At 42.5% G+C, this 11,129-nt stretch overlaps 1 protein-coding gene across 3 annotated transcripts in view; it reads right to left on the bottom strand.

The window, feature by feature from the left end:
- The window catches only part of IFT140 (intraflagellar transport 140), a 79,727-nt gene that overhangs the window by 44,688 nt on the left and 23,910 nt on the right, over positions 1 to 11,129 (bottom strand). For 2 of the 3 annotated variants that reach the window (XM_027737912.2, XM_027737913.2), the window contains exons 14-18: positions 10,296 to 10,413; positions 9,714 to 9,841; positions 7,224 to 7,374; positions 5,447 to 5,578; positions 605 to 801 (exon numbers count right to left, since the gene is read on the bottom strand). In XM_027737912.2, the coding sequence (XP_027593713.2) occupies positions 605 to 801; positions 5,447 to 5,578; positions 7,224 to 7,374; positions 9,714 to 9,841; positions 10,296 to 10,413 (726 nt within the window). The remainder of the gene's footprint in view (positions 1 to 604; positions 802 to 5,446; positions 5,579 to 7,223; positions 7,375 to 9,713; positions 9,842 to 10,295; positions 10,414 to 11,129) is intronic. The other variant, XM_039386212.1, reaches the window with a different exon arrangement.

The following is an 11,129-nucleotide window of genomic DNA, read 5'->3' as shown; positions in this document are numbered from 1 at the left end:
CTGACAAAGAGTTTCTTCTAGCAGTAGGTTTGTAAAAACCAACTAAGATTAGTATTCATTTGCCTGCATTACTTTCTGGGAAAAAAATAATTCCAAAAATAATATGCTATGATTAAATGCAGGGGTTTTTAAAATAAAATATTGTGGAGTATTTAAGAGACATTATATTATTTCTCCTAATATTGCAATATCCATATTATAATAATGTACATTTAAATTTAAAAATCAGCTATGTGGTTGGTAAATCTGTAATACGCGGTATTACTGTGATTATTTTAGATGTATAAATAAAGTTGTGAATGTTCATTTTCTTCTAGTGAGATTTTTGCCATTCGTACATAGGATAAGGTTGCTGGTTATCAGTTACTCTTTCCTGTTTAGTAAAAAAGACTCACAGAGCTTGCAATGTCTTGTAGACAAAGAATAAGCAGAGAATGCATGAAGATGTCTTTAAAATAAATGCTTCATGTTGTTAAAATGAAAGGGAGAATGAAATCAGAGAGGGAAAAGGTAAGGAGAATTTAGAAGGATCAACACTTCATACGAACTTTGAAAAAAAAATAAACCGCACCCAAAAAGAAACACATACGAATAGTTCTGATACCTTTTTATCAGCTTGATGGATTTAAAGGCCTCATCCATGTCTCCAGCGGTCAGATAGAAGCTGAAGTTCAGCATGGCATCCTGGGTGGTCTTATCACAGTCTCCCAAGCCAATAAAATCTCTCATGGGTCTCCTTGCAACCATCTGAGAAACCGTAGCTGAGCCAGGCTCTGGTGCTCCCTTCTCAGAATCTCCCAGCTAAAAGCAGAAGGTTGGCATTTAGGGATCAGGCAGGTTGAAACTCAGTCCTTCGTACATGTAATTAGTTACATTACTCCCACTACAGTCCAAGTTATCATAGAATCATAGAATCGATTGGGTTGGAAAAGACCTCCGAGATCATCGAGTCCAACCCTTGGTCCAAATCCAGTCCATTTACTAGATCATGGCACTCAGTGCCACGTCCAATCTGCATTTAAAAATCTCCAGGGACGGTGAATCCACCACCTCTCTGGGCAGCCCATTCCAATGCCTGATTACTCTCTCTGTAAAGAATTTTCTCCTCATATCCAACTTAAATTTCCCCTGGCGGAGCTTAAGCCCGTGCCCCCTTGTCCTATTGCTGAGTGCCCGAGAGAAGAGACCAACCCCCACCTGGCTAGAACTTCACTTCAGGTAGTTATAGACGGTGATGAGGTCACCTCTGAGCCTCCTCTTCTCCAGGCTAAACAACCCCAGCTCCCTCAGCCTCTCCCCATAGGACTTATGCTCCAGTCCCTTCACCAGCCGTGTTGCTCTTCTCTGGACCCGCTCCAGCACCTCAATATCCTTTCTGAACTGAGGGGCCCAGAACTGAACACAATACTCAAGGTGTGGCCTCACCAACGCAGAGTACAGGGGAAAGATCACTTCCCTGCTCCTGCTGGCCACGCTATTTTTGATACAGGACAAGATCCCATTGGCCTTCTTGGCCACCTGGGCACACTGTTGGCTCATGTTGAGCTTCCTGTCAATTAGTACCCCCAGGTCCCTTTCTGCCTGGCTGCTTTCCAGCCACTCTGTGCCCAGCCTGTAGCGCTGCAGGGGGTTGTTGTGGCCAAAGTGCAGGACCCTGCACTTGGCTTTATTGAACTTCATCCCATTGGAATCAGCCCATCTCTCAAGTCTATCCGGATCCCTCTGCAGAGCCCTCCTGCCTTCCAGCAGGTCGACACTCCCTCCCAGTTTGGTGTCATCAGCAAATTTGCTGATGATGGACTCAATCCCCTCATCTAAATCAGCAATAAAGATATTAAACAGGACTGGACCCAACACAGACCCCTGGGGAACACCACTGGTGACCGGCTGCCAGCTGGATGCAGCTCCATTCACCAGCACTCTCTGGGCCCGACCCTCCAGCCAGCTCCCAATCCAGGAGAGGGTACACTTGTCCAAGCCATGGGCTACCAGCTTTTCCAGGAGTATATTATGGGAGACAGTGTCAAAGGCCTTGCTGAAGTCTAGATAGACCACATCCACAGCCTTCCCCTCATCCACCAGGTGGGTCACCTGATCGTAAAAAGAGATCAGGTTGGTCAGACAGGACCTGCCCCTCCTAAACCCGTGCTGGCTGGGTCTAATCCCTTGTCCATCCTGAAGGTGCTGTGTGATTGCACTCAGGATGATCTGCTCCATAACCCTTCCAGGCACCGAGGTCAGGCTGACAGGCCTGTAGTTGCCAGGGTCCTGCTTGCAGCCTTTTTTGTGGATTGGGGTGACATTCGCCAACCTCCAATCATCTGGGACCTTCCCAGAGAGCCAGGACTGTTGGAAGATGATGAAGAGCGGTTTGGCAAGCTCTTCTGCCAGCTCCCTCATCACCCTGGGATGGATCCCGTCTGGTCCCATAGACTTGTTAGGATCCAGCTGGCTCAGTAAGTTGCTAACTACATCCTCTTGGAATACAGGAGGGCTATTCAGCTCTCTGTCTCTGTCTATCTGCTCTAGAGGCCAGTTGTTCTGAGGGCCACCTGTCTTACTGCTAAAAACTGAGGCAAAGTAGGTGTTAAGTACCTCAGCCTTCTCCTTATCTTTGTTAACTATATTTCCCTCCAAGTCCAACAGCGAATTGAGGTTTTCCTTGCCCCTTCTTTTGCTATTAATGTATTTATAAAAGGACTTTTTGTTATCCCTAACTGAATTAGCCAAATTAACTTCAAATTCCACTTTTCTTTCCCTAATTTTTTTCCTGCATGACCTAGCTCTCTTCGTAACTTCTTCATAAGTAGCCAGCCCTTTTTTCCACAGTCTGTAAACTTTCTTTTTATCCCTGATTTCTTTCAGAACCTCCCTATTTAACCAAGCCGGCCGTCTTCCCCTCCGGCTGGCCTTTCGGCACACTGGAATAGCCTGTTCCTGTGCGCTCAGAACTGCCTGTTTGAAGCATGTCCATCCCTCCTGGACCCCCTTGCCTTTAAGGGTTGTTTCCCAGGGTATGCCCTGAATTAGTTTTTTGAATAGGCCAAAATCTGCCCTCCGGAAGTCCAGAGTAGAAGTTTTAATGATGGCTCTCCTTACATCCCTGAGGATTGAAAATTCTATTATTTCGTGGTCACTATGCCCTAGGCGGCCTCCAACCACTACATCATCCACCAGCCCCTCTCTGTTTGTAAACAGTAGGTCTAGTGGGGCCTTACCCCTGGTAGGCTCATTTACCAGTTGATGAAGGCTCATTTACCAGTTGTTTATTTCTGCAGGACCATGATCAATAGTGACAACAGTTGAGAGGTTTAGGAACTTCCTGGAAAATGCCCCAAAATATGGAATGTCATAGAAGAGATGAGCATACTGCAGTGAACAACCACAGTATGTCAGTGATCACTGGAGACTGGTATAATACCACAGAGAGGCAACCTCCTATTCCTATAGTTATTATTATTATTATTACTAATGCAATAGCAACAATTAAGTCCCTAGACTTCTGAAGATTTCAGATAAGCATTTCTCCAAGTTTAGTCTCTTCTCAAACATTAGTCTGCTGTTCTGAAAGTTAACTATAGAGACTTAGTTCTTTTATCCTTGCCTTTGTGTGAAGCTTATGAATACTGAAGCTCAGGTTCAAATCCTTCCCTATACAACTAGCAGTTCTGGAGCTTCAGAGATACTTTCACCAGTCACTGAAAGGCTGACAAAGCTCAAAGCAATTCAATCATTATTCAGAAGAAGAATAAAGTCTCAATCCTCAATGTCAAATGATGTGTCTGGAGTGTAACAAGGAAACTTTCCCAGGCCAAGCACAGTGGAAGATCGTCTGAGTCATGAAGTTGCACGTACACTCTACCTCAATTGTATATTTAGATAACTAAATATTAAGGTTTACAGAAGCCAAGAAAAATAGCATTATATTATTATACAGTGGAAGTCTTAGATACAGTAAAAGACAGAAATCAAAAGCACAAATACAGTTGACTAAAACCTGGGGAATTTCTGGAACTAGGACAGTAAAGATATTGTAGCGACTAAGGAGAAACCCTGGAATGAAACTTGGTCAAAACAGGCTTGTTGCATCAGCTCAATTTGCTGTATTTAAAGCAGACTCTGTTCATATACTAAATCAAGCTTCCCAAATGAATTATTGTGTAACAAGTGATTTAGTCATGAAGAGTCATGAAGAGACCTACCACGGAAGAAAATGGAAACAGAAAAGAGAGGAGAAGAAGATGAAGGAAGAGGAGCAAAACAATGCAGATACTTACAGGTTTATAGACACATCCCCTCCGAAAACACAACTAATGGCAGCAATAATCCATACGGAGTTTAAAAAAAAAAAAAAGACATAATATCAAAGTAAAATAGCATGAGACATGTTGGAGAAAGACATGTTGGAGACATGTTAAAAGAAAGACTAGAAAATGTAGCATTCACATTTAACCTTTCAAATTAAGGCAAAAAGGAAAGTAAAACAGAGTACAACTCTAAAAGCTTGATCTGCACAGGAAGGGTGACAAGAGGCAGCGCTTTAAAAGGGATGAATTGCAAAGTGCTGTTTGAATCTGAACATGTTAAGTAGAAAAACACCTCAATACATTTTCCCTGTTTAACACTGCTCTTAAACTTCAGGAAATTAGGTTTGCATGATCCAACTGGCCTTAGTCAGATGACTTAGAGGATTAGAAGTCTCATTAATATTAATTCCCTGAAGATTTTACAAAACTAAATGCCTTAGTAGAACAAACACCCTGTTACACTCCCCTACAAGACAGGAACAGAGCAAATCATCATCCTGAGAGGCACCAGGAAACTCAGGTCAGCGCTTCACCAGAAACCAATCTGTAAGTAACAGGCTGCAGCTCTCCCAGTATGCATGGAATCATGCAGGGTATTTTTTACCTGAGATCCAAACAGTTTTGGATTGAAATTCAAGTTTAAGAGGTTAGAGCCTGCATTCCTGGCATTTGCAGTATTTGGTGACAGTGCAAGATAACTATTCTTGGGGATTAAGCTGCATTCTAACAAGGAAGTGGGTTGCTTCTGCCAAAGCTAGTAGGAAGTGTTCTCTCTTACAGCCTACGTAAATCTGACACACACACACAACCTGTGCTTTCAACAGGCACAGTGAATAGATAAAGCAGAATTTTTTTCACATCCCTTTTTAAGTTGCATTCCCTGGTAATTTCTGTTTCTCCTACATTTGTATGTCACATTCAGTTTGCAATACCCACAAAAAGCCAACTCATTGCAAATTCCACAGTCCTGCCAAGTTCACCTGCATTAGAATTATCTTTATGTCATTTCTACATGTGATGCAGCCACTGCCATTGGAGTTCCTCTACTTACCCCAGACTCAATTTGGTTAAATTTGATCCCTATGTAGTGGAAAGTATGAACTTCTGGGATGGGAAGGAATTGTTAAAAATTGCCTCACCTTTTTTGCAAAGTAATAATGTGGCACCTCTATGCCCAGCAGAACTTCATAGGATGAAGGCAGTGGAAAGCTGTCCTGCAGCAAAAGGCCATGCTCTTCAGTACTGAAGAATGATATAATCCAAACATCCATCTGGAAAAGGAAGCAAAGCATTGTTTTGGTTTTATGCTGCAATATCCTTCTTTCTTTTTGTTTTTATTTTCCATATTCACTTGGCAGAAGCTTCTCTTGAAAATAATATGACATATACATTGACATACACAGCTGCTGGGGAGGGCAGGGCTACAGGCTTCCTCCCTGCTGTGAGCAGCCAGGGACTCCCTCTGCACAGGGACCTCCAGCTCTGCCTCCCAGCAGCCACTCAGAGAGAAAAGCCCCAGGTCACAGCTGCTCCAGTGGTCTCCTGACAGACCTGGCTCAGGGCAGAGAAACAGAATCATGGAACAGTTTGAGTTGGAAGAGACCTTAAAGCTCATCTCCTTCCACCCCCTGCCATGGGCAGGGACACCTTCCACTAGCCCAGGTTGCTCCAAGCCCTGTCCAACCTGGCCTTGGACACTTCCAGGGATGGGGCAGCCACACCTGTTTTCAACTTTAAAAAAAAAAATCATATTATTCCTATTATAAGTTCAGCAGCTCACTGATTGCTTTAAGATCCCAGGAAACAGTTCCTGTAACAGCTGAAATATTGACCTGACTCAAGCCAAAGTAATACATTTATTTCCAACAGAAGTTAATCAGACTTCTCATTTCTTAAAGCATAAGCAGACAGTAAAAAGTTCTGTTGAATAAGGGCCAAAAAGTAAGTTGCATTCTTTTTCTATCTTCTTATTTTTCAACTATATGTAGAAGCCAAACATTTAAAGTTTTTTACATGAGGAATATTAGGTTAAAGTGTTCTCCTCTGGCTAGAAGACCTCACCCAGGCCTTTTGAGACATCCCTATTCCACTACTCCCCATCTTCTCATGATCTTTCTAAGGTCATTTCAACCAATAAAAAGACACAAAGAACTTTCTATTTCTAATTTTAAGAGGTTTAATTAAAATAATGCACGAATCACAAAACTTGAGATCAACATGGGCATTTCAAATCAACGGAATGTTTATGCAGGACAGGCAGTTCTGTACAAAGAGGTAAGGACCTCTACAAGCACAGTAGCAGGGGAAGAGGGGAAGAATTCTTGGTGTGATAAAAGAAATCTTTGATTAGATCACTTCTGATCAATAAAAATGAAATCTTTTTTCTAATGTAAAAGAGACCATAACAGATAATTTGGGGAGTCTTAAAAATGTCCAGTGTCTGTCCAGAAAAGCAGAAGATGGGAAGGACTGGGTGGAAAGAGTATATTTCTCTGTTCACTTAACAGTAGTATCCCTGTTATTCTACCAAATTCATTCTTGCTGCTAAAAGTAGACTCAAGATATAAAACCAGCATTTTTTTTAATTTAAAAACTTCTAGATTATCAGTCCACCCAATAATGTCACCTGAAAAGCAGTGCTCCGGATACAAGCTTACATTATGGCTATCCCCAAAATTCTAGCAGAGATAAGGAATCCCCTCTTTTTCCTCTTCACCGTGTGCAAGCTGGGGCCAAACCAGAGAGCTGCCATACAGTGCCTGAAGCACAGACACCAAACACAGGGTTTCACCACTTATTTTTGTTCCAGATAATGTGTACTACCCTCTCCCACATCCTAAAACAAATCCAAGGACTTTATTACTTGGAGGGAGAACTCCACATAAAGCAAGATAAAATAAATAAGAAAGACCGTACTGTGCCCTCAGTCTGGTTTTTCTTCTGGTCTGAAGACTGGAGTCCCGTTTCAGGAATTGCTTCACATACAAAAAGCCTTGGTTCACTCTGGTCCCAGAAATGGCAAACAGGGATGTGACTGTGCAGCTCCGGATACTCCAATACAGACCTACTAAGAGATAAGAAAAAATGTAGAAAGGGAGACAAAATAATTCCAGCCCTATCAGTGCACGAGTGTAAATAAAGCATGTTATTTATTCTCTGCATTACAGCATTAACCAGATACATATTCCTGCCTCCTGACACTTTACACATGGCCATGACACTGTTAGTTTGGTCTGTGTACACTGACCATGGCTTCGGGACATATTTTTTCTACATCTCTGTGAGGAAAAAGCTGATACTGCCACAAATATAAAGAGGCACCCAAAATCTGCCTCCCCTGAGACTCTAGGTCCTACAGAAACACTTGAACATCCTTCAAACAATCCATCTCAGTGACTGCTGCTGCTGTAGGTGCTGTAGCACAGGGGCTACCTCAGCTCGGCCTTAGAATCATGGAATCATTACGGTTGGAAAAGCCCTCTAAAATCACCAAGTCCGACCATCAACCCAGCACCACCACCATGTTCACCACTAAACCACATCCCCAAGTACCTCATCCACACATTTTTTGAACACTTCCAGGGATGTGTTCACCACCACTGCCCTGGGCAGCCTGTTCCAATGCCTGACAACTTTTTCCCTGAAGAAATTTTCCCCAATATCCAATCTAAATCTTCCCTGGCACAACTTGAGGCCTGTTTATTGTTACCCAGGAGAAGGTACCAACCCCCACCTGGCTGCTGTGGGTGAAGAATTCCAAAGCACATTAAGCACCAGGACAACCCCTGCAGCCTTGGGAAAGCCACTCTCTGGCTGTAGTTTAAATAATAACATCTTATTGCCTCCTTGGGGCATTTCAATACTACTTCAGTGCCAGCCATGCCAAGACTCCAGACAAACAGAATCAGACTATTTTAGCAATGGCTTAGTGTTCTTCTGAAGAAATACAGAATATTGAGAGGTGTCACATTTTTTAAAAGAGAAACCAAAGACATCATCAAAATATTTTCTCATTTGCTGTCACCACTGAGGGCTGAACTTTGTGGGGAGGTTTGGAATAGGGTTGGAAGGCAAATTAAAAGATTCAAAGAGGTGCAGAAATATTCAAAGTCCTTTCTCTGCCACATAATTCAAAATAAATAACTTGCAAACTGAAAACCAGTATTTGTGTAAAAAAGTTTGGACTGTTTAGATTTTGCCTCAGGAGGAGGGAAAGAGAAGCAGAAGAGGCAGAGATTATTATGACTTCCTGGTGAGTTTACTCGATCTGATTTGAAGAACCTCTAAAATGAAGTGCAGATAAATGGATTATTCACACTGATGCTCAAACAGCAGTGAACCAGTAGTACTGGTTTGGGACGGCCTCTGTTGGGCTACACAACATATTGCACTTGGAAACAACTTCCTCACTACTCATACACTACACTGTTGCATAACTGACCAAGACATAAGACCCTAAATTTGCATTGGCCTTAGTTTTTGATGAGCTGAGTTTTCAGTGCTAAGACGAGTAATTCCTTTTTTTCGCAGAGAGTTGCCAAAAAAGCAATCCACCTACTGCAATGCTGTTTTTTTCTTAAGAAAAATACAGTCAGAAAAATTACTGTAAAACCAGATGGGAATTTGGAATTTGTACCCTAACATTCCACTAGCCTTCCACAAGAATTCCTAATTCATTGCATTGTGCTCCTAGGATTTCTAGCTTTGCATTTCCCACAGAACAATTTGCATGAACACAAAGGTGTCAGTTCTAAGTAGATATTTCATGAGTTTTTACCCATACAAAAACATCCCTTACTGCACTTTAAAAATATTTTTTTCCAACAAAGACCTTCGAAATGTCCTCTTTTCAGTTCCCATCATGTAAACTCTTCAAGGAAGAGTAGCTTTCCAAGATTTTTCTTTACTTTAAGATTTCGATCCTAATTCCAGTCACGCAATACCTTGCACATACCCCCCCTACACTCAATCACCCTCCCCTTAGAGACCTCTTGAGTCAGACATGGATTCCACATAGCTAATAACTCTCCCTGCATTTCTCTTCTCTGAATTTCTCCAATATCTCCATGAGCCCTTCCTTCATCACCTCTAACTTCCTTTGGCAAGGAGCTCCTTAGCTTAGCTGCATGTTGGCTGAAGAATTGCCTCCTCCTCCTTATTTTGAGTTTGCTTTCTAGTATCTTCGTCTAACACTCCCTAGCTCACGGTATTGGAACAGACAGGGATGCAGCCTGATGGACATACAATGCACCACCTTTCATTAGTTCTCTAGAAATAAAACAATTAAATTCATACAAGCTCCTACACAAGACAGAGGAATGTCAGTATCAAAGTGTGCTTGTCTTCACAGGGCAGATTCCCATCTTAAATCCACCATTAAAGCTTTTTGAAATAAAAGCTCCTTACTTGCCAATGCCTTGTCCAGCAGAAAGCTTCTCTCCACCATCTCCCTGTTCAGCATTGAAATCAAAGAGCGTAACTTTGTCCATTTCAACATCATAGAAACAGATCTTGGAATCGATGTTCCCATCTGCCTACAAGAAGGGAAAACAAAAAGTTCCCGAAGCATTCAAGTCACAAAGGAAAAAAAAAGGTATGTTTACCTCATCCGCTTCATGCTTTCAACTTTCTTTACTGGTAATCACACAAGGACATTCTCAGGAAGAAATACCAGAAAACTTCTGGCTGTTTTTCTATTCCATCAAGTCAGCCTTGGATTTCTTTGAAATGCTACAAAGCAACTTTCTTAACTAAAATACTCCTTCCTTTTCTGGGTTGTTCCCACCACAGGTACAAAGCCTTAAGAGACCTTAATTTTAGTGTTTATTTACACATTGGGACACGACACTTCATGACACAACTCAATACACTGCAAGGACCATGTAGGTTTGTTTCTGAGAAGTGAATCTTGAGTCCTCAGTAATCATGACCTGCACCAGAGTGTGAACAGGGCAGGTCCCAGGTGGTGGGTGAAGAGCTGTGCCTCACCTTGCTGACCAGGATGCTGACTTTGCTGCCATTAGCATTGCACTTGACAGATGCGATGCCTCCACGGCCAGGGAGCAGCTGGGATAAGTCCTTGCTGTTGCAGTGCACTTTTGCCTCTCTGGGGGAGGGAATAAACTTCAATCATATGGTGGTAAGCAACTGGTAATATGCGTCAGCCAAAACATTTCACGAATTATGGGTAAGACTTTTAAAAACAAACTATTTCCACTGTATGACACCACTGCCCCAAACTCCAGCTTCTTCTCCAGAGGACTGCTGCCACTGCCTTTCCTTCAGGAATAAGTTAATGGACATTCTTTTCTCAATGAATCAGCAAAAATAAACTCAAGTGCTTCTACAGGACTCCCAAAATAGGGCTATACAGCAAGAACACCTGACCAGAGTTCTGAATTCAGAGGCCTGCTTTTCCTGTACTCTTCTTGTACTCTGATGAAGTTGAAGATGATGAAGTAAGTGGCCCCAAAAAGACCCCAGACCCAATTCTCAGGGGGAGGGCCCGGGGCGGACCAGAGGAAGGGCCAAAGGGTGGACACATCTGGGATTGGATGGATAATGCTATAAAATGTAACCTCTCGGGCACGGCCGGGGCGCGCGTCTATATCACCTATTGCCTTGGCAAATAAACCCTTTCTAATCTCACCCCTAATTAACTGCTCCGGAGATTTTTTTCAGCACCAAAATACACAGGCAACACTCTTCTGAGATTAAATTCTTGTTCAAGTCGTTAGAAGAAACATGGGGCATCCTTGCCTTGATCTTCCATAAATTTTCCACCAACTTTTAAATCCACAGAAATATAGCTCACTGTATTCT

The sequence above is a fragment of the Pipra filicauda genome, unplaced genomic scaffold (assembly GCF_003945595.2).
Source record: "Pipra filicauda isolate LSUMZ 115617 unplaced genomic scaffold, ASM394559v2 scaffold472_size498715_pilon, whole genome shotgun sequence".
In the NCBI taxonomy this organism is placed as follows: domain Eukaryota; kingdom Metazoa; phylum Chordata; class Aves; order Passeriformes; family Pipridae; genus Pipra; species Pipra filicauda.
This window is presented reverse-complemented; position numbering and strand designations above follow the sequence as displayed.